Source organism: Calidris pugnax, unplaced genomic scaffold (genome assembly GCF_001431845.1).
Source record: "Calidris pugnax isolate Ruff unplaced genomic scaffold, ASM143184v1 scaffold273, whole genome shotgun sequence".
Lineage (NCBI taxonomy): Eukaryota > Metazoa > Chordata > Aves > Charadriiformes > Scolopacidae > Calidris > Calidris pugnax.
Window position 1 is genome coordinate 2986269 of NW_015094508.1, and position 24725 is coordinate 3010993.

General features: G+C 34.8%; 1 protein-coding gene across 2 annotated transcripts in view; it reads right to left on the reverse strand.

Moving 5' to 3' along the window:
- RFX3 (regulatory factor X3) overlaps positions 1–24725 on the reverse strand; it is a 124249-nt gene that overhangs the window by 19412 nt on the left and 80112 nt on the right. The window contains exons 5-9 of one of the 2 annotated variants that reach the window (XM_014964958.1): positions 16538–16612; positions 11645–11826; positions 10943–11062; positions 1529–1650; positions 169–281 (exon numbers count right to left, since the gene is read on the reverse strand). In XM_014964958.1, coding sequence (XP_014820444.1) covers positions 169–281; positions 1529–1650; positions 10943–11062; positions 11645–11826; positions 16538–16612 — 612 coding nt within the window. The remainder of the gene's footprint in view (positions 1–168; positions 282–1528; positions 1651–10942; positions 11063–11644; positions 11827–16537; positions 16613–24725) is intronic. The other variant, XM_014964959.1, reaches the window with a different exon arrangement.

Sequence of the window (24725 nt, forward strand, 5' to 3'; positions counted from 1 at the left end):
CCGTCCAGAAAAATCTTTTTACTAATGCCCTTTCCAACAAAATAAGCAAAATATCCTGGGGGAAAATCATACCACTAACATGGCTGCAATACATTTGGCATTATTGTCTTGTACTGACCTTCACTGGAAATCATGAACTTTAAAAAATAAATGGTTTATAGTAAATACCTCACAGTGCTCTCGATAAAGACTCTGCAGTGATTTGATGTCCTCAAAGGTAGTACCATCTGGTAGAGAAGATATTTCAACTTCTCCAAACTCTGGAAGTACTCGAGATGCATCTGTTTCCATGACAACATAATGAAAGAGGGCTATTGTGAACAGTTTCAGTTATAGTATGATTAAGAAAAAAATTAAGGATGGCACAAAGAAATAAATTTCAGAAGGTCATAATGTTCAAAGAGGGAAGTCTTTCATACCTGTTTTATGTTAAAATTGTATAAAATTCAGTCTGCATTTTTTAATAAAAAAGAAATATAAAATTATTCTTGAAGACGTTAAAAGATGTCAGGTGTATACTACTCCTATATAGAAAAGCTAACACACATGTTTTCAGGATATTACATGATGAAGGAAAATATCTTTGTCAGTGTATGAAAGGTTAATCATTGAATAGTTTTTCTCTTGTTCAACTGAAGAGTTTCTATGTAGTCAGGTATGATGGGGCTTAGTAGACTCAGTATACACTTTTATTTGAAATTTACTAGATTTTCAATTAGAGCCAATATGTGCTTTTATTATTTGTCACAAATGTTTCCAAGAGATAGCTGATATAAGAGAAAAATGCTGGACTGCAAGGTACCTGGAATGGAAGATTCAAAACATTTTAATGCTACACTTACATTTCCAGGGATTTCAATAACAGTGAAATTAGGCCAAAGAATTTGATGCTTGAAAATCCCACCCAAATAAGCCTACCTCTTCTGCAATAACACAGCCAAAGAGTCTTTCTACATACACAAATAATTAAAGTAACCTTTGTTTCCATTACTGAGAATACACGCTTAGCTGGATTAATAAATCCACAACTTGGACATTTTTTAACAGGAACTTTGGGGTTCTAGTTGAAACTACTTGGCTCTTTCCACTTTTAATACAAGAGCACACTGGATGTCTAATCTGCCATAGCACTGCAACGCCACTGCCCTCCCTGCCCCCTTTTTATAAAATAAAGTGCACAGTAATGCACATGCAGGGAACAACTTTCATCGCCGGAATTTCAGTATGCCTGTCTAAAGTAACTTTGCACTGAAAATGCATTGTGATTTTTATAATATTAAATGTATCACATAACTACAGAATTTGCATACTTTTTTCCTTTTATACTTACATGATACATATTAAATATTACATAAAGCTTACAACATAGAACATGTAATTTAACTGCCTTTTTTGTTCTCTTGTAAGTAACAATTTTAAAGAGGGCATGATAACTTTAGAAGCAACTACTGCACTTGTATGACTTGATGGTCACTGTGATGATGAAGTTAATATTATTTATACAGCAGTATAAACCCTGCTTTCATACCTAAGAACTGTTGATGATGTTGGCTTTGGGCAATGACAGTTTGTTCAACAGATGTGCCTGTCTGCTGACCACTTCCTGTGAAGCCATCTGCAACTCCATCCACCTTCTGCATAGGCTTATACCTACAAAAATATCAAGTACAAAGTTATCCTTTCTGTTCACTTCTTCGTAAATAAGATCATACAATCTATGTTCGCTTTGATTTCTCCATCTCAAAATAAATTTGAGGAAAAGTAACAAACAAATCTACACATTGTAATTTATTTTGTAAATAACAGAAGAAACCATTACTAAGGGAAGCGAGAGCATTAACAATGCATTACAGAATTCATAAATATGATATTATACCACCACTACCAATTTCTTGTAGAATTTACCTTAGGAACAACATACCATAAGAGCAGCTAATTTCTACCAACAGGAATCAAATCATTCCCTTTCCAAATAGATCAATTTCCTACTAGTGATGTAATTAAAAAATAACATTTCATTACTTTAAGAAAAAACAACACTACTGTCTGAGGATAGTGAAAGACTTTTCAAATCCAACAAACTTCTCTCATAACCATAGAAGGCCTGTGAAAGCTACTTGGAAACCTAGACTCTTCACAAATCAATTCTCAGAATCTTTTATAAAGTACAAAAATCACAGCAACAAAACGGGAATGTTGATTTGGATGGTCAAGTGTTGTCTCAACAATCAGCCTGACAGGCTGAAGATCATGCCTGTCACTTCCAACACAATTGAGAATTTACTCTGTCCCAGCTGTTAATGGTAACGTCTTGGATGTTCTGCACTTTTGAAAAAGAATTGTAGCCACTAGAAAAGAAAGTAAGAGAAACCCTGAAGCTAAATAAAGTGTGTTTTAACAATCACTCAAATTTGAATTATTGTGCAGACTATAGAACTCCATGTTAACTTCAGAAATGTAAGGAGAAATTCCACTCTTGATGCATTACTTTAAGAAGCAGTTTAGTCAGTTGGGAACGTATCATTTTGTTTGCAGTAAACGTACCCCAGCATTGTCTCGCATTCTGCTTTAACACAAAGTTCCCATGAAAAACATCCGTTCAATACTCTAGGCATTCCTGACATGAATCTAAATATTCAGTAACAAAAGACAGAAAGTACACTTTTCAACAGAAAGAATCCTGGCCTGATTAACAAATAGTTTTATAATTTTAGGAATTTCAATGCTTGGGAAAAAAGAAGACACCTATACCTATCTCTAGAACATTTATATCAAGTTTCACTTTCTGTAATGCTCCACTGTAAAATTTTATGCCTGTTGAAGACAACAGTGAAACTCTAATCAACTCTAATAAAGAATAAAATTTAATCTCTGGTATCATGGTAGCACTGAGGTCTTCTGGATGAGCTTGTTATTATTTGATAAATCTACCTGCAGCAGGCAGTTAATTCTTAACTTCTCTATCATTACACATTATAATTAAAAATGCCAGGCAGAAGATCAACTTCTGGAAATATCTGTAAGCCTAAACCTATACTTTAAGATTACTTTCTGCAAAATGTGTTATTTTACTGACCCTTTAGCTCCTGAGACAAGACTGAAAATGGTTTGAATACATAAAAATAACATTTCTCTAAGAGTTCCTCAGTTATGTAAAAAAACAAGTATAAAAAACAGCTTAATTGTTTGGTGCTAGGAATCAGAATCATCACCTACTTACTCCACTGTGCTTTATATAAAATAAAAAGAATAAATAAATGAAGCAAAACGCTTAATTCTGGCACTGTGACAGCTAACTCATCACAGGAGTTAACCAGTTTCAACAGCATTACAAAATTACTTGCAAAATGAAAATAAGTAATGAAAAAAAGAAAAAAAATCATTTTCAGGAGCTTCAGGTGAAACCTAGGCAGACAGTGGTTAACAATTTTGGATCTGCTGTCTTTCATGGTTAAATATGAGCCAATTTTTGTGCATGAAAGAAAAAGTTAACATTTCCTAACTGGTGAGAGCTGTATTTTCTAAAATTATCCTGACTTTTATTCTATTTGCCTATTTTAATCACTGTTAACCTATACCTTACTTCATCTTTCACCCTCTTCTTTTCTTCTAAATTACCAGGTGCTAGTAGACAGGGAGCAGAAAATAAGAACTGATCTTACATAAATTTTACAGCTTTCTAATGATACTTGACCTAAAAAGGACACCATTTGCATTTTATATAGGTTAGCATAAACACAGTAAAAGTTTGCAAAGTCTTTAGTCAACAACAGACATTTTCTCAATTTGTGCAAAGCTGTGAAAATAAAAGAACCCAAAATTTAAACCACTGAAACCAGAACATGGAATTGGGTAATTCAGAAATGACACCGAATGATGCATTGGTCTCACTTTGCAGTTAATTTAGAATACAACTTCATTGACTGCTGTAGTCCAACTATGACATACCTTAATTAACAGAAACTTCCTCTCTCACTGCAGAACAGATTAGTAACTTCCCGGCTAAAATTCACATTCAGCATTAATAAGATAAAGCAGAAAGAGGAATGCCTGCTTGGTTTGAAATGCACATACAAAATTTGGTAGGGAAAAGAAACAAGATGAAAACTATCAAAACTAGAAAGTCACAAGACAGACAAAAAACAGACAGCTTTTTTCAGTTACATTTTCTACAGATTTTGTTGTTTGCTTGTACCGTTGAGGTGCTGCCACTATTTGGAATTTACTCGAAGTCTTAGAATTTAGTATTTTTCTGAAAAATCCAACCCATGCTGCTAAGCAATTTATAATAGTCTCTCTTTTTCTTAAAAAGCTAAGGTTTCTATCCTTCTGGTTTGCTAAAAACAAACTACAAGGGCTTTAGAAAGAAAAAACACTAAGCTATAAGGATTCACTTCCATTTTACTTTTATTTTAAATCTGTTATTTTGATTTATCACTAGAGGTCCACTGATATCTGTGAAAAGTGAGTTAATGTATCAAACTATGTAATCAAATCGTGACCTTATGCATAACAATGTGTAAAGTATCCAAAAGCATTTTGCTACTGAATGCAAATAAAATGTTGCCATAGGTGCTACAAGAGGGAAAAAAAAAAAAAAAGCTTTCAAAATTAGCAGAAAGCAATAGTTGATCCAAACAGCTTGCGACACCACAGGCGACACAAACTACAGCTGGGAAAATTGAAGAAACTCAAATGTTTTAAAAAATTATTGAAGATGCAAAAGCTGCAACTAACAAATACCTAAGAAGCATTTGCATGTTACAAGAAAGTTTTGGTGTATAGAACAGTTTGTACTAGTTGCTTTCTAGTGTTTGAATAAAATAAAAACACTTCCAAGTGTACTGTTGTCATACAATGTAAAGTGGAGGCTTTATGTGGAGATTGTATTTCAATAAAAGCATGGTTATCTGAAACAAAACATGGTAAAACTTTAAAGAAATTTAAGGAATGCAAATTTCAAATGCGTGCCTTAAAAACATCTCTCCTCAGTCCAATAAGAATTGTTGAGATATGCCTGATCTCAAAGACTAAACAGAACTTCCTAGTTTTTTAAGCTGCAATCACCTCAGCACCATAATCATATTATATAGAAAATATCTGTGCTTGTTCAAGAAAAAGACTGTGATTTTTTTTCCTGAAGGGCTCCATTATGAAGTTGTTTAGTAGTTATAATTTCTCTTATTATCATTTTAGGATATTGGGCCATATCAAACTTGTAGCCCAGTTTTACAGATGTTAGTATCTGTTGGATTGTTATACGTTGCTCTCCATCTTCAAAAAGAATACCACTATAAAAATGCATAATTTCTCTGTTGTCCAAAAGCACAAGCGTTTTTAAGCTGCTTTTAAAAAGATCTATAAGTACTTGATGATTTGGATTCAGAGTGGCTTGGTAAAAAAGGTAATGTTTGACTGAACAGTATATCCAGGAAACATGAGAATACAAGAAAGAGAGCAGTATATAAAATAAAAAATACAGACTATTTTCTACATAAAATAAATATACAGGGTAAACAACATCTATAGGAAGCAGTGATTAATGATTTGGTTAGAACAATAATATAAGTGTTAGCTGAATGTTACAATGTACAGTAGATAACAATACAGTTACTGTATTTATTAAAAAAAAATCTTAGCTGAATGTTCAGCTTCCATAAATGAAAACAAAAAGGAATAATTGTAGTGTGTAAGAGCTGCAATATATATTTGAAATTAACTTGGAAAGCTGGAGGTTTACTTCTAGAAATAGAATTTAAAACATACATTGTTATGAATGCCCCCCAAAAAAGACAAGCATACCTATATCAATTTCCCTAGACTAAGTCATAAAGATAATTCAGCTTCTGAGCCAAAAGCTTCTACCCATGACGAGCTAAATAAAAACAGGATAAAAATGGAACTCGACTTTAGGAATTGTATCTCTGATAGATTTACCTTAAATGGTCTGACAATGAATGCTTATGGGAAAAAGATTTCACAGTAAGATTGTACTTTAAGGTGGCAAGTGTTTAGTGCCAGACTTAAAACTGTGCAAATATCTTTGGCACAATATTTTGGTTGAGTATTACTTTATTTCTACCTATCAATCTTTTGTCTAATATCTATTCTCTGTGTTTGATCCAGAACTGAGGGATAATACAACCATTTAAATACGCTAGTTTTTTCCTACCCTAGAAAACATGTAGGAGCAGGATGACAGAGGCAAGCCAGGCCTTCCCTCGCAAGTCTGAGCCATACAGCAGGTCCAGCTGAAAGGCAGGGTATAAGCTATAATCTTCCAGCCAAAACTAGTCGTTAACTGCATTTCTTTAGTTCAAAGGTGCCTGAAGACTTGATATGTGGTTGTTGACAAACCACTGTCTCACCTGGATGATAGGACTGTTCCTATCTGTGATCCGTAGTTACTGTTTTCAATTCTTACTGGAACAAAGACAGAGTACTCCCATAGCTCACAGTGATCACAACCAAGACTAAGCAACTAACTTCCATCTGAAATTTATGTCTGGTAAATCTCAGACCCTTGAATTCAAGCCCAGAACAAACTCTAAACGTGAACACATGTGCACTTTAGAATATTCAAGTTATGCAAATAGAAAAGGTGCATGACCCTCAAATTAAGAAAAGGAATGAAGAAAAATTATCTGCAGCATACATTCAGTCTACAGTCTTTTCAAAAAGGACTAGAAGTGTTTATCCAATTAGATGTGTCTGATAGAGATGGTAGAATTGATATAACTACACAGACACAGTATATTGACTGCAATTTACCACTGAATTAAAGGAAAAAAGCACCTTAGAAATACTAACAAAGCTGAAGAAAGAGCAATGTTAAACTAATCATGCAAATTATAAAATTCAGTCCTTTAGTTATCTCTTAATAAATCCTGCTAGAGTTCTTCAATACACTAGTGTAACAATAATAAAAATGCATACAGACGTAACAAACTTTGAAATTATATACTAAGCATGTTCTGTAAATGTGGAAGAAATATTGTTTCAAAAACACAAGTTCATTCTTTAAGTTGTGCACTGGAAGTTGTAAATCAAGCCATTTTTATATTTAGCATTTCTTTTTTCCCCCAAAACCCTACCTTATGAAGGCTATAAAACAGAAGCATATCTCAGTTTCCATTAAAATTAATCAAGCAAAATATAAGCATCTTTATTATTAAAAATGTGGAATAAAGCTTGACACTGTATGACCAAAGACTACCCTAAAATTAAGAAGTAAGGCTACAAAGAGAGGAGAATGGACCAAAGTTCATGGTTGTTGCATGCTAGCATGTGCCTGTAATGAAGTAAACAGGCTAGATTGTGGAAAAATTTAATATATTTGTTAAATCTTTTTTTTTTTATATTACTATAATAATTATCACATTCCAGTGTGACAAAAATCTTCTGGAATCATCACACTTGGTTTAAAAAATCCCTGTTTCTATTTAAAAATTTTGCAGTTTTTCGATTTACATAACTATGTATAAATAACTTAAAATACTAGTGGATCATGAGTGTCCATTTTTGAATAAAAATTTCCTATATTTTGTTGGATAAACACATTCATTCTGAAAATTTTTATATCCTACTAAGTATTGCTAGCATGTTTGATGGTATGCAAAGCAGAGACAATATTCATATTTCAATATTCATATCTCAAACCGGGACAAGGATGAACAAAGGTCCTCAGAACTGCTTTGTATAAATAGTACACCAGCACGACCATGTGAACAACGCTTCCATTTCTAGGGTACCTCGCTGGATATTGCAGGTAAAGAGATCAGCCTGTCCTGTGTCTTAAAAGACAAGAAGGTAAGCAATGCAAGTTCCTGAGCAAAGAGAAAAAGTTTCATCTAGGAAGGTATATTGGGACAGCTGCTTTTAAGGATTTAATAACAAAGCCATTGTTGTTATTAAGCTATAACAACATGGTGGTCTTTCCTGCAGTGACTATTACAGATAGGTGATAGAGGCTTCCACTTCCTTCCTTCTCCTATTCTCCTCTGTCTTCTTGCTAGCCTTAATTGAAGATAACATATAACCAACTTTTCTACTACAGCACAGTATTTTTCATGTAACGGCTACATTAGCACTATTACCCAGTAGCTTGTAGTTCCCATCTTTCATCAGTATCTTTACAGATTCTTGCAGCAAAGCTTGAGATTGGTGTGAACTCAGTATGAATGGGAGTGTGCTTGTGTGTTTATCTGTGTGCATGCATGGGTGAGCTTGAGCGGGTAAAATAAGCTTGCTTGGAGATTTTGTAAATATCTATCACCTTTTCTTACCATATTACCCTGCGATGATTTCCGTAACAAGAACTTCCTACATGATCATATTGGGAGACATCTCATGTCTTCCATGTAATCATCTTCCAAGTAATGCCCACTACAAGATAGTTAAGATCTTATATCGTAGAATCATGGGACCGTTTGGGTTGGAAGGGTAAATAGATCAGCGATCTATCATTGGATAGATCATCGAATTCCAAACTCTCGGGTATGGGCAGGGACACTTTCCACTGGACCAGGTTGGACAAAGCCCCTTCCAACCTGGCCTTGAACACTTCCAAGGATGGAGCAGCCACAACTTCTCTGAGCAACCTCTTCCAGTGTCTCACCTCCATCACAGGAAAGAATTTCTTCATAACATAGAGTCTAAATCTACCCTCTTTCACTTTCAAACTGTTACCCCTCAACCTATCGCTATACTCCTTGACAAAAAGTCCTTCCCCATCTCTCCTGTAGGCCTCCTTCAGGAACTGGAAGACTACTGGAAGGTCCTCCCAGAGCCTTCTCTTCTCCATGCTGAACAACCCCAACTCTCTCACCCTGTCCTCATAGGAAAGGTGCTCCAGCCCTCCTCTGGAGTCGCTCCAACAAGTCCATGTCCTTCTTGTGCTGAGGACTCCAAAACTGGATGCAGTACTCCAAGGGAGGGCTCTCACCAGAGCAGAGCAGAAGGGCAGAATCACCTCCCTCGACCTGCTGGCCACGCTTCTGTTGATGCAGCCCAGGATTTCTGGGCTGCAAGTGCACATTGCCAGCTCATGTTGAGCTTCTCATCAACCATCACCACAAAGTCCTTCTCCTCAGAGCTGCTCTCAATCCACTGTGTGCCCATCCTGTATTTATGCTTGGGATTGCCAGGTCCCAGGTGCAGGACGTTGCACTTGGACTAGTTGAATTTCATGAGGTTCTCACAGGCCCAGCTCTCAAGCCTGTCCTGATCCCTCTGGATGGCATCCCTTCCCTCCAATGTGTCGACCACGCCACACAGCTTGGTGTCATCAAAAAACCTGGAAGGTGCACTCAATCCCACTGTCCATGTCAACAAAGATCTTAAACAGCACAGGTCCCACTACTGAACCTGTGAAGAACACTACTCATCACTGGTGTCCAATGGCTTGGACATTGAGCAGTTGACCTCAAGTCTTTGACTGTGGCCATCCAGCCAATTCCTTATCCACCAAGTGGTTCATCCGTCAAATCCATGTCTCTCCAATTTAGAGACAAGAATGTGTCATGCGGGGCAGTGTCAAATGCTTTGCACAAGTCCATGTAGATGATGTCAGTTCCTTTTTCCCTTGTCCACCAATGGTGTAACCCCATTGTAGAAGGCCACCAAATTTGTCAGACGTGATTTGCCTTCAGTGAAGCCACACTGGCTGTCACCGATCACCTGCTTATTTTCCATGTGCCTCAGTGGAGATTTCAGGAGGTTCTGTTCCATGATCTTGCCAGGCACAGAGGTGGGACTGATTGGCCTGTAGTTCCCCAGGTCTTCCTTTATTCTCTTTTTTAAAAATGGGGGCTATATTTCCCCTTTTCCAGTCAGTGGGAACTTCATCAGACTGCCATGGCTTCTCAAATATGATGGACAGTGGTTTAACAACTTCATCTGCCATTTCCCTCAGGACCTGTGGATGCATCTCATCAGGTCCCACAGACATGATGAGGTCCATGGGACCTCCAGGTTCCTCAGATGGTCTTCAATCTGATCTTCTCCTACCATGCACAGTACCTCATTCTCCCAGACCCAATTCTCAGTCCCAGTCTCCCATATCTTACCATTAATATATATTTAATGCTGTAACTGCTGTGTTTTCCATATGCCAGTTGTGTCCTAGGCCACAAAGTATGGTTAGTAAACCAAACGAAACTGTTCATTCAATTGGATTTTTTGGGGTTATAACTCTAAATTTATCTTGCTTGATATACTGCTGTGCTACCTGTGAGTTTCATGAAAATACACCTTAGATGTCTCACTTTAAGGTAATATGGGAGGCTGGTGACATCAGTCAAATATAAATTAATTTCAAAGAAATGTCCCAATTTCCTTTTTTTTTCCTAACATTTTCTGTTCAAGATAATTTTTCATATGCATATTCACATATTCTTTCACCACCAGCATAGCCCTTTGTGGTCACTGTGCCACTGCTTTCAAACACTTCTGAGCTTTCACAGGATCATCAAGAACAACAGATGCTGAGGGAAAATACTTAAATGAACTTACAGGCAAACCATTACGGTCACATTAATTCTTCACAGGGAGAGGAAATAAACACCAAACTGAACTTATTCATAAGCTCTCTTATAAGCAGCTTATACGTAAAATAAAACAGTGACGAAAAAACCAGCAAAATTTCGAATTCAAGCTCTTACTGCTTTTCTTCAGATTGTGGGACAAGAAATGGTTAAGAAAAGTCTGCTCATATTGTATCTCACTTTATTATTACTACTTTTTGAAAATTTATAACCATTTCTAGGTAACTGTTGACTGACACCTACCTTCAGTGACTTCTGGATATCTAGCAAACTTGTTTTTCACAGCAGAGAAGTTGAACAAAAGTTGCTGTATAATTTCAACTTTTCCGTATAAATAGAAGTAAAAGCTTTATGAACTAGAAATATCAGTAAGTACTTATGTTCATTTCACACTTTACCTCTGTTTCTGCTGCATGGGCTGTTGTCTCATAGCCATATATTGCATGTCCTCTTGCAGTCGATTAAGAGGAGAGTCTGGCTTGACACGAATCCCATAGTAATGATATTTGGAATTCCCCCTTTGGGAAAGATCAAGAATTAAAAGAACAGTAACACGAGTTTTACACATCAACATAATATTTACTTTGGAATTTACATTGACTGGAAAATAATACTCACGAATCAGGCCTGACTCTCCTGTCATACCTGTTTTACATGGATGTCATTTTACCACCTTTGGGAAATTAATTCACTCTCTTAAGTATTATCCAGCATTTTACTTTGTAATCCTCTTGAGTAAAAGAAATAAAATACAAATAAACACAACCTATCTATGGGTAAGTTTCTCCATAACTTACATTATGGAGAAACACAATTCTTAGTAATTTCCAAACAATAAGCTATGATTCATTTGTACTGATGAAAATCTGCAGTGTATTTATCAAAATGTAAACACATAGACAGTCAAAACCAGCAGAAGTAAGAGTGTAACAACATCTGGAAAAGCATAAAGCTGTTAAACATTAAGAGACAGAACTGACAGAATATCACTGTAATATTTAAATACAGGGTTTATGTACTTACTGACTAGCAGACAAATTTCTTACTCATAATTATTACTTCTATTTTCCATTATAGTTCAGTATTTCATTAACACAAACCTAGTTCCAAGTCTTCTGGTCCGTAATCCCATGAAGATTGATCGTATGAGTTTTCCGAAGGAGGCAGCATTGACTGGATCCAACTTGTGTTCCTGACAATGTCGTAAGTAATGGTTGTAAAGGGTACTTCTTGGAAGGCTCACTCCTTCTGCAGTTTCGTAGTTGTCTAAAAGCCACTGAAGCTATATCACATACAAAACAGAAAAAAATAACCAGTATTACTTTATTAAAATATCTTAGCCATATAACAGTAACTTATGACAGTTTTGAAACCAGTCTTCAGGTCTATTAAACAATTACTTCTTCAGAGATTCTTTAAATGCTAGCTATACCATAGTGCTCTAGGATCTTCAGAATTAGCAGGAAATAGTAGAATCATTGCACTTGTGGTCTCAGATAAGTCTCCACTTCTTAAAATATTTTTAACTGAGTACCACACACCAATACGCGAAAAAGGTATCTATGTTCTGGCGACAAACTGTTAGTACTGCAAAGAAATAAAGTAATCATGAATGTAATTCACATAAATTGCAGAAGACAAACTCCTTGGATTAAAAATAGTTAGTTAATGTAACTGCAAACCTGAAATATTAGACTGTTTTTCTTTTCCTGATGTTAAAAACATAGGATATTTTTTACTCTCAGATACAGAAAGGAAAAAGCTATTGCATAAGTCAAAAAGCAACCTAGATAACATTGAAAATAACTGATACATCTATAAAGCTTTAAAGGTACAGTGTCTTTCAGTTGTAGCCTGTTTGCCTTTGACTTCCAGGAGGAACAGATGAGATTCTTGGAAAAGTATTAACCTTTTCATATAATTGTGGAAGGTAGGTAATTTGAGACACATGCAAAAGAAGACTCTTTATGTAACATCATTGGAGTTTCCAAGTAGTGCATATTCATGAAACACCTCTAGCTGTCGCTAATATATAAAAAAAATAAAAAGGACAACTTAATAATCCTAGATTTAACATTACAGGAGAATGACACAATCTATCAATAATAATACAGGTTGAGGAAGCTTTTAAATTCCACTGTTTTAGTTTTTTGATTGCTAACATTTTCCTTATCTTTCCCCAGTCTTGTCATGGTTTCAGTTCCCTGTAATTGTCCTGGAGATACAGCCTGAATGACTCACAGATTTCATTTTCTGTTTGAATTTTGTTCTCTGTTTTCCTAAGCATTCGTAGCAAAGTAGTAGTGTGAATATTCAAGCTTGGTACATTAAAGATATTATACCAATACTCTGGATTTAGTTTGATTATCCAGTGAAAATGCAAACTGAGGACATTGACTTCAAAGCTTGCTACAAACTTTTACTCTGATGAGCTAGATATTGACACAAATGTGTCATAATTTTCAATTTAGTCCACCAAAGCAGTAACTAGCACAACCAAAACACAAAATAATAAGAAACAATAAAAGATACACATGGTCTATATGTTCCTTATTCCTTTGCAAAATTATTTTCTGTAAAAGCAGAGCATAAATTCTGTTCCATCAATGTAACATACCGTGCAAAGAACATGAATATTTGTGCAAAAGCGATAAAGTGTTTCAGTTCTGACCTTTTCTTTATCACGGAACTATTACATACTAAAGTACAAATGATAACATCTATTGAATTTATAGCTATGGTTCAGTCACGGTGAAAATTCACCAATGCAAATGAAAAAACATCACTACAGAATTTACTTTAGACCATTCAAACACCATTTTCGTATTTGCTTTTCACTAAAATCATGTCCATAACTTTTCCATGTTTCTTAAACAGAAGCTATAGAAAAATATACAGAAATAAGAAGTAAATGCTTCCAAGACACAATAATTTTGGTTCAGTTTACAGGTCATTATTGCATTTCACATAGACAAAATAAAAAAGTACAGTTCATCATCTTTTTATCAGTTATCATATTTTAAAAGTCTTAACATTCATAAGTGCTTCTAAATTGAGTACAGCATTTTGAAATAAAACTGAAGAAAAAGTATAATCATAAATGTCAACTTTCATCTGACTGTATTAAAATGGTTTCACTAATGACCTGGCATAAACCTGTCTGGGCTTAGAAACAAAGGTAATTATATCTTTCAACTGTTGCATTTTATCTATATTTAAAATTTATTATTACATCTATATTTGTATTAGAAACATTTACATAACATTTGTCATATATTATTAAATCTATAATTTAATCAGAACAGATAAGGAATGTGAAATATTTCTGGTTTTGCCAAAGGGAAAAACTCTGTTAATCCCAAAAGACTGACAAACAAAAAATAATTATTTTCCAATTAAGTTCTGCATTTTCCTTCAGAGGGCTTCTGACCTATTATGAATCACTTTAAGTGCACTTCATTAATGATACGAATTTTTAACATATGTTATTTCACCCATAACTTGCATTATTCAACACCAAAAAACCCAAATCAAAAGGTAAGTGCAATATAAGAACTTTTGCTCCTTGGGTGGAGTTACTTAGTAGCAAAGGCTTGAATTTATTATTTGCTAGATTATAGGCTGGAAGAAAAAGTGTAGTTAATACATTATTTTAAAAGTAAAATTATCTCAAAACATCATAAACCCATTGTGAACAACTTTATTATTTTTCTTCCCTACCAAGGTGAAATATAATTTTAAAACTGAGCTGTTCAGTTTTGAATCCTGGCTTTCTAATTCATAGTATTTAGCATACTGTATGGGTAAGATGGGAAAAGGTATGAAATGATTAGAGTCAGACCTGTTAAATTGATTGTAACTCAAACTAATCTGAAATTTTTATAAAACATTCAACTATCCACTAATGAAGTCAATCTCATGCAGAAATAAATCAGGAAAGAAAAGAGATGAGAAATTACAAACTCCTTAAAATGAGCACACATGAATTAAGGGGAAAACCAAAAAAAATCCTAGAAAACCTCATGGAAGTATTGTAGGGCTAAAATCCCAATCCCAATGCTAGTATTTTCCCACAAATTATTATATCATCTGCAGAGTGAATACATACAATTCTGTTTTAAAATTGGTAAAACCCAGTTATTTTAATAAATGCCAAACCAAACCATTACAAGTCAAAATCAAGAACAGTTTAAAGAGACAAAGGCTAAACCTACACTTAAACTTCTTCCATACTGTTCTTACTTGAGTTTAAAGACAATAAGCATTGCTTTAAAAACAGGCAAAACATTCAGTAAGTTTGATCTAGACTGTTACCTTTTTACAAAATGACCAAGGCTAGGAAACACTGATTGCCACAAAAATATGTACGGAGATCTTTTTTTTTTTCCCCCCCTCACAGAGTCAAAGATATATTCCTATCAGAATAATTTGGAAAACATCTTCAAGGTCAAGAAAGACATATCATGATAAGACTTAACAGCTGGATGTGAATCTCTTTAGGAACACACTGTGAACAGTGCATAGCACCAGGAATAAGTGGAACATAGTTTACTGGGGCATAGCAGCTTATCTTCTAATTCTTCTTGGTATTATGCCAATATTCTGGACTTCATAATAGTACTCAACATTATCATCACTTCAAGTCTTAACATAGATTTCTGACACTTTGCCAAACAAAGTTATTGTCCCTTTAAAAATTGCATTTAAATAATAATTTTGATACAATCTATTATTATTTAAATAATTATTTAGATACAGTCTGATCTTCAAGACAATGATTTTGTAAACATCCAAGAAGGAATCTAAAAGTATTTCTGTACAATATTTTGTACAACTTTTTGTAATATGATTTTCCTCTTTCAACTTGCCATTTTCTAAATAAAAAAAAAAAAAATTTGCTTGAAATTTCCGCAAAATAATTCTGGCTTTGCTTTTGACATAACCAGACTCATACAGGAAAAATCCAAAACCTAAACCTGTTAAAACATAGATTTTTAATTTGATTTCTGAGAGATGTCCTCTAGCACCATATTCTTACATTAAGACCAAAACCCAAATTTAAATTTCTTCTGTAAAACAATAAAGGAGTTTGAATTTATATAATTAGTAAAGCTGAGAAGGAAAAAAAAAAAAAAAGGTAAGACAAATGCAAACTAATCATCATGGCAAAAAACCAAAAATAACAAATATCAATTACAAAAACATGTCAAGAAAGACTAGCAACTTACAAAGCAATATTATTATTATTATTATTTACATAATAAGTTTAAAATTAATTTTGGGCCTCTCTCCTTTATTTTAAAGTTACACATAATGGATTTATCACTATATTTGGAGGTCATGTCTTTACCCAAATATCTTTTAGCTTTGTGTACGGAAAGTTCTTAACTGTAAGACTTGCAGAGTAGGAACAAAGCAAATGGCAACTGAATAAAATAGCTTTGTGTACTTCAAATTAAGATAATGCTTTCTTTTTTTTTTTCTAGCTCATCATAAGGATATATAGGATTCTTAAGTCAGTTCATAATAAACTCTCTATTCAGAATAAATAAAGAAACACCTAAAAATAATCTAAAGACATTATTCAGGCATGCTGTTTGTTTCCTCTCTTCCTCTTCATACTCCCCAAAATTATTATAGGGTATACAGACTTTGCTTTGTAGACAACTTTATTTAAAATTTCAAAAGCCAGCTAACTTAAAATTATTTGAAATTTATCTTGACATTTACACTATAATCCTCAAAACAGTAAAATGTGTTAACTTGTTTTAGCACACGCGTAGAGCATAGGAAACAGGTAACACTCTGCAATATACCATAAAGACATTCCACCTGACAAAATAAAGCCATGGGAGATGTAGTAGAAGATTACAAGCAACTAAGATGAGAAGATTAAGAGCAAGAAGTAGTAATAAAATAAAACAAACATTTAGAGGCAGGCTAAGCATGCAGAACAAGCAAGAGAGAGTGTATGTGAAGAAGAGACAACTTACATGGCTGTTGAGAAGAGAGCTTCTGTGAGTGGACAGACCATCAGACTTTTGCAGTGTCTCAATCGCCATTTCAATCTGATAATAGATGTCATTAAAAAAAAGGACTCAAGACGAGATAGTAAAAAAGCCTGATCAGAGAAGTTTTGACAGATTGCTTACAGATCAATAGAAATGCCTGTTTTCTTCCTGGCTAGGGCATATTTTGCTACTAAAAGGCCTCACTTAAGAGTCCCAGTGAACACAAAATTCCCCAATCAGGTCAGAAAGGCATTTTTGCTTGCATTTATATTGTAGGACCATAGCCTCTAAGTCCATTTTACCTTCCAACCTGCTAAGGAAATTAAATGATTAGAAGTACTGGTGAGCTGCACTCAAACTAAAATAACCCTGATTTAACAAAAAAGTCATTAATTAAAAAAAATAATATTAAAAATCTCTAAACATGATTTTAAGAAAGGCCTGCATATGTTTTCCCTCCAACTATATCAGAAAGGGACACGCACAGCTTGCAATAAGATTTGAATTAGAAACAAAACTTCAGCTCTCTGGAATCACAGAATCAAATCCCAAACCCAAATAATCCAATAAGTTTTCTAGCACTAGCTTCACTGGGACAGGACATCACCCTTACTGCTGCCTTTGAATATTCCCAGCTGTCAAAAGTAAATGGTAAGTCAGGAGTTACACAGACTGAAGACTTTGGAAAAATAGATTTGTTCACAATAATTTTGCCTTTTAGAAGGAAAACACAGCAGTACCAAAGTACAAAGTAGTATTACTTCAAATGCAAATGTATGAATACTCTCACATCCATTCCCATTCTTTTCTTTTTTAATATCAATGGATATTTTGATCAGTTCAATAACAACAGCATTAAAGAAAAAAAAATTAGAACCTAAATGTAATTTAACTGGGGAGCTAGAAGAGCAAAAACAACAGTGAAAATGACAGAGACAACGGGATGTGCAGTAAGAAAAGGCATGCAATCAATTAGCTACATTAAATGACCAAAATGAAAGCAATGGAAACCACCACTTATACTTTAAAAAACACTTATCATTCTCCATCTAGACACTTTATAATGAGCCCTCCCTATCCTACTTCAAATATTACAGTACTGTCCATAATTTTAGTGGCATGATTTATCAATATTGGCTGAATTCACTCTCTGTGTAGCAGTAGTTAATTGAAAAATACTACAGTTGATACTTTAATTTACTCTACATATAAAATTAACTTCTCACTTTTTTACAGGGCAACTAACAAGTATTTTTTGGTAATAACTTTGACTAATCATTTCTGGTTTCTCTTACAACTGTTTAATATTAGCTATACAAGCCTTTTTATAAAAAATACATTATTAAAAATACTCAATTACTATGTAAGAAAACACACTGTTACATGGCAGTAATGCATTTTTTTAAATATTCTGATTTCTTCTTGGTTCATTGGAAAATACTATGAGGTCAAAGCGTTCAATCACACAGGAAAGATCAAATTTTAAGTGTGCTGCATGACAAAAACTGCAAGCTTAAAACATCATCATAGTAAGGTCAACTTTCTTTATACCACGTTCATAGCATTTCCCTACTTAACATAATGCTACAATGAAGGCCATATGCATATTTAAATCCTAATTTTGAATCTTGGATTACTTGTTCCACAATGCTTGGTCCACAGTGGCACGATAGCACTAAAGTTACACCTCCTGCTGCTCATTCCTACTACCGCATTTTATTGCTGCAACTTGTGGCCTTTCTGTTTGGAGAGCAAATCTGTTAAAAAGTAGTAGTAATTGCACTTAAGAAGAAAAGTGGAATTATAGGTAACACTCATTCCTCGCTGCCATATTACTTCAATGGTTTTTGGTGCTACACAATGAGTCAAAGAAACTGGTTTTTTTGTTGTTTCGGGGATTTTTGTTGCTGGAGTTTCTTCTCGAAGTAGATTTCTTAAGTATGGCCATTGAAGACAATGAATCTGTGTTCACTTTTACTGCACAGGATAAGCCCAGCAGTGTTGGTCACCAATAAACATGTTAATTACTTCATCAAGCTCAGAAAGATAAGTGATCTATATTTAAAATGAGTCTTCATCATATCCTACTAAGGCAAGCTTCTCAAGAGAAACTCTTCTCAATACTAATTATTTTGTTCATTATTCTAGTCTTGATTTTGATAAAATGAACTTTCAGCTTTATCTGACAGATATATCTCTTTAATGACAGAAACCTTCTTCCTATGTAGGCTATACAATCACTTTTTACCTATTTTTGCACATAAAATATGTTTGATTTGAAGACAGGTTTTTCTAGACACTATATCATTTATCTTGCCCTTTTTGAAACTTTCTGGCTACTTCATGTTTTCCTCTATTGGTGTTCCTCAGGGCTCAGTTCTAGGGCCAGTTCCGTTCAACGTATTTATCAACAATCTGGATGCAGGAGTTGAATGCATCCTTAGCAAGTTTGTAAATGAATCCAAGCTGGGAGGTGCTGTTGACTCTATTGAGGGACAGGAGGCCTTGCAGAGGTATCTAGATAGATTGGAGCATCAGGCAGTGATTAATGGGATGAAATTTAACAAGTTGAAATGCCAGATTCTGCACCTGGGACAGAGAAATCCCAGGCACAAGTATAAACTGGGAGAGGAGCAGCCGGAGAGCAGCCCTGCAGAGTGGTCCTGGCAGCCACGAGGGCAAACTGCATCCTGGGGTGCATCAAACACAGTGTCACCGGCTGGTTAAGAGAGGCAATTGTCCTGCTCTATTCAGCATCGGGGTGGCCTCACCTGCAGTACTCTGTGCAGTTTTGGGCCCCCACCACTTAAGAAGGATGTGAAGGTCCTTGAACTCATCCAGAGGAGGGCAACAAAGCTTTGAAAGGGCTGGAAGGCATGTCCTTTGAGGAGCCGCTGAGGACTCTGGGTTTGTCTAATCTGGAGAAAAGGAGGCTGAAGGGTGACCTCATTGCTCTCTGCAGCTTTCTGAGGTGGGGACGTGAAGGGGGAGGTGCTGATCTCTGCTCCCTGGGATCCAGTAACAGGATGCATAGGAGTGGTTCAAAGCTGCACCAGGGGAGGTTTAGACAGGACATAAGGAAGCAAGATGGTGGTCAAGCACTGGAACAGGCTTCCTGGAGAGGTGGTCGATGCCCCAAGCCTGTCAGTGTTTAACAGGAATTTGAACAATGCCCTTAACAACATGCTTTAACTTTTCATCAGCCCTGAAGTGGTCAGGCAGCTGGGCTAGGTGATTGTTGTAGGTCCCTTACAACTGAAATATTCTATTCTCTTATTCCCCAGCTTTCTGGGTTTCAAGATGATCTATGTGACACAGAGTACCATGTGTATATGGAGTAACAGCTACCTGAGTAAAAAGTTTATGTGAAGGATCTGTTCCTTCAAGACTGTAAGTTCTACGTTTTGGCCAAGGACTTTCACTTAGGTTCTAGAAAAACTTAATATAATTTCATCTCTATTCAAAACTCCATTTAAGCACATACACAAGTTAATTACCTAGGTAATGCAGTGGCTTTTATTTTTATATTTTGTGGAAAGAATATGAAAATAATTTTAACATTTAAAATTCTTTTTGTATTTATGCAGAATATAAGACTGATAGCCTTGCTTTTTTAGCAATAAGCAGTGACAGATTCCAGGCACAACTAACTATGTACACATTTGAAAGGCTACAGGATAACAAGTATTACACATTTATTTATTTAATTGATTATGAGATCAGTCCTACATTTCTCCTATTCTTCTCTTAACAAGACTAAAAGCATTATTTATTAGAAAGTTCTGATCGATAACTGAAATGTACACTCACTCCCATTGCAACTGCAACTAAACCATGTTAAACATTACACTACTGGTAGGAATGATAATCAGTAACATAAACAGGAGCAGACCCTATATTAGAGCATGATTCCTATGAAAACTATGATTCTCCTGCAATTTGTTTGCCAACTAAAATACTGCCTTATACTTAACACAGTTGTTAATGAGTAAGGGTACTTCCTTGGAGTTAAAAAAAATCAACAGTTTGATCCCAGTATACGCATCCAGAATCCTGTAATGTTCATTCTTTATGTGATCTACTGATTTGGAAGTTACTAACTGTACTTTGCTAGTTTATGTCTGAGCGTTCATTAACATGTTACTAGAAAAGCAACTTATACTTAATAGTCTCAGATGTGTATAGCACAGACATAGCAAATACCTATCCCAAACCCACTTTGATAAAAACTACATTCTTCTTACGAAGAAGAAATAGGAAGAAGACACAAGTTCCAGTATTTAATTAATTAACGATTCAACGAATTAACACAACGTATTTATAGTAAGTTATTCTGAGGTGGTCAGAACATAAAGAAAAAAATCCACAGAAATTTAAGCCCTGAGGTTTTGAGATTAATCTGCATATCCTACAATTTATTTTCTTTATCTGTTTGCATCTGCAAACCACTCTCCAACCACAGCGAAGCAGGCAACCTTAGGTGGAATCTATACATTGTTCCATCATGCCCAAAAAAGGTATCTCCTGCCTCTGTCTGTATAGACACCTAACCATTCATCCACTTTTTATCCAGCCTATTATCCACTTGCAAAGATTTGCCCTTTTAGGCATTAAAGGAAGTGAAATTCTAAAGGAGCTTTCATCACATCCTCCATTACGGAGGAATTACAAATCCATCATATGTGTACAGGAAAGATTAATGTGGTACAACTAGCTAAGTCCTGGGTACTGGTCACAACTGTGTTTACCTAAATAAGGTGTATACACATCATGAATCACCTGAATGTACTCAGGGCTTTCCAAAATGTGACAAACACACTCTTTTAGGGTGCCACAAACATTATTTACAGTAGCTTTCAATTCAGTTTCAGGACAGAGTATTCACGTATGTCATACAGTTTTCTGAAACTTATGCCAGAGGGTTCTGTTCAGCGGACAAGCTTGCCCAGGAAAAAAGAAGCTTGAAAATGAAATAGTAATGACCACACTAACAGAACTTGGGTCCAGCCTTTATGGATGGAAGAACTGAATTTAGAAGATTTGCATTCCTCACAATAGACAAAGCTGTAGCACCACCTGTAAACAGGTTTGATGAAACTTTGCTTAAGAGAATGAAGCAGTACTATGAAGATAGAAAGTAAGATACTTTTTTTGTAAAGTCTGTTGGAATGAAAGGAAGGTAAATATGCAGAAACAGAAGAACAAAAAAAAGATGTAAAATAAGTGTGGTATTAAAATACCACACTTATATTGACCTTAAAAGGTCAATATATATATTTTTTTTTGACCTATATATATATAGGTCAAATAGGACATATGTTGACCTTAAAAGAATGCTGATAAACCTTAAGCACTTTGAAAAAAGGGCTGGATTTTCCCCTAGAATTGGTTAATTTGTAAATATAACATCCAAGTTCAATATACATAACAGATACTGGTCAAAATACCCGCTGAAAATGCACACCTCAACTAGTTTGCATGTACATAAGGAGTGCATACTGACTAATGAATGTAGTATGTTCTCCAGTGATTACAAAAGATTACATGGAGTCAACATAGGGGTAAAAAGAAAAGCACACCTAACAACCATAGGCTAGAAAAACAAAAAATGTTTGGATTTCAGGTCAGATTACTTTCTCCTTCCCAAGTTTTCAAACGAAACATTGGTTCCCACGTTTATCTTCCTTACTGGATGTTCTCAAATATACGGTGAAATTGAAGAATTCACCATCTGTCCCCTGGATTATCCAGTTATTTGTATACCTCATTTCTGTTATATACATGTTCAAGCAGATTCTAAACTTTTGTCTTTGTGGTCTTTTTCTCCATATTTTGTACAAACACTCAAAGGAAAACAAAAAAAAGGAAAACAAAAAAAAGGAAAACAAAAAAAAGGAAAACAAACAAAAAAAAAATTCCTTGTCTAGCTAATTATAAGGACTTCTAGAACATACACATTCCACCTAACACTGAAAATCACATGGAAGCACATCACAGTTACTCACACAGGAAAACAGAATTGATTATTATTAAACAGAACAGATTATTATTAAAACCCAATTTGAAAATGTTTATGGCAAGACAGCCTTAGAGAGAGAGGCCAGGTAGCCATTTTAGAATAAACCTGTATTTAAACAGATACAAAAATCCAATCCTTTACAAAGATGATGCCTTCATGCCATTGATAATCAGACTGTTATGAGAACATCAGTGGCAAGTCATCTTGCATCCAGATTATGCATTTTCAAATAGAAGGAATTAACAGAAATACTTCTCACAGATTCAAAATAACCTATTTTCAATACCTTATGATTTTTTTTTAAAATCTATTGTGTTTCTTACAATATTTTTTCACCAGTAATTGGAATGCTACATTGGAATAAACTGAATTGTCAATAACACTACATCTTGATTTTTGCTACACAAATACCAGATTAAATATTCTATTGCCCAAACTGGAAACAACCTATGAGGTGTGACAGGGCTTTTAGGCAGGAAACACACCAAAAGCTAATGATGGAAAGGTGAAGCAAGACTATATCAGAAGAGAAATAAGGAGCATAAGACAAAATGCAGACAGGATAGGTGGGGCAGACCTCACTAGTGTCATTCTCCCTTTTCCCCACATTCCTTGTTTTGTGAAAAGGACACAGTCTCAATTCAAGATATTATAGCGGATCAGCAAGGTGCTCAAAGGGGCAGAGAAAGACGTAAGTTATTTTGGGCAAATTGCTAGACTGAAGCCTCTGGAAGAATGACGGAGAAACCATGATGCTCCACAGCTCTGAAGGAAAATCCAAAGTCTTGAAGACAGTGATTTATAAAGGTACAAGAGCCACAAATCCTCTAAACTTCCAACTTCCTACAGTTAATTCATATGACATAGATGTGTTTTAAATGTGCCTTCTTGTATCTGGTAATGGATGCCTTTTTTTCACAAAAGATGTCACTGTACTCAATTGAAGAAGTTATAAGTAAATATCTTGCCAGGAAAGCATAAAAATCTGCGCATCTTTGACTTGATTAGAAATGTTTGTTTTATGCTAAAATGGATTCAGCTAAATAAAAATACTGGAAAAGTTGGGGAATGGAGGAAGAAAACAGGTCCTCTACCAAGACAAAGAATAATAAAGAAAATCTCACCTCAAACTATTTTCCAAAAACCTACCCCTTTAATGGACGATTTAAACATCTGTTATTTTTGTTCTTAAAAGAATTCCAATACGTCCACTATAATTATACTATCAGGATATGATATTACACTATTCTAACTTCTTGTTCTTCTCCCTCCATTAATTAGGACATAATTTGGGTAGGTCTTCCTTTAAAGTTAAGAGCAAATTTTGCACACTGTGCCCACTACCAGAAATAATAATTTGTGGTGATACATTACCTCCATATTAATTTTGCTTTTATTTTCATGCACATTCAGATTTGCAGGGAAATAGGATAAATTTCTGCAACAGCATGAGTAGAGACCTCCTATGCCTGATGATGACTGATGAATGACAACTGTAATTGCAGATCAGTCATAAAGCTTGTTAGAAAATGAAACTAATAGATGGGAGCCTCTCACTGGCTGACAAGCATAACAAACATTTATTACTAGAGACTATATGCATTTTTTAACCTTATGATATTATGAAATATGTTGATTAAATAATCCTGTTTTATCACAGGAACAGTCCTGAAGACATTTACATATGAAAAAAAAAAAAAAAAAGGAAGGCAATTTAGACTTCATTATTATCACGGCAATCCAATTTTCTAGTTAGTCTCTTAAATATAGCTGCCCCTTCTTTAATGATAGCTGCCAAGAAACCAAATATATGACTCTTTCATACAGGTTTCAACATTTTGTTGAAATTGTTTTCAACATTTCAAACAGACATCCAGCTAGGGTAAATCACTTCTTGTTCAAAGCAATCACAATATATTCTTGACCAATGCACATATATTCACATGAAAATGGCCATTTTGGAAAGCTGTTTCTCTACCTAACATTTTATATAGAAGGTCTTTTACTCTGAATGCCTTTCTGGTTTAGTGAAAAAAATCCTTTTTAGTCAGTAGAGAAGTAGTTTAATAGGCCAGCAAAGGATATCATGTGAAGAAGCAGTGAACTTAATGAAAATAAAATGAGTAAAGAAAATGCTAACAAATGTTCTTC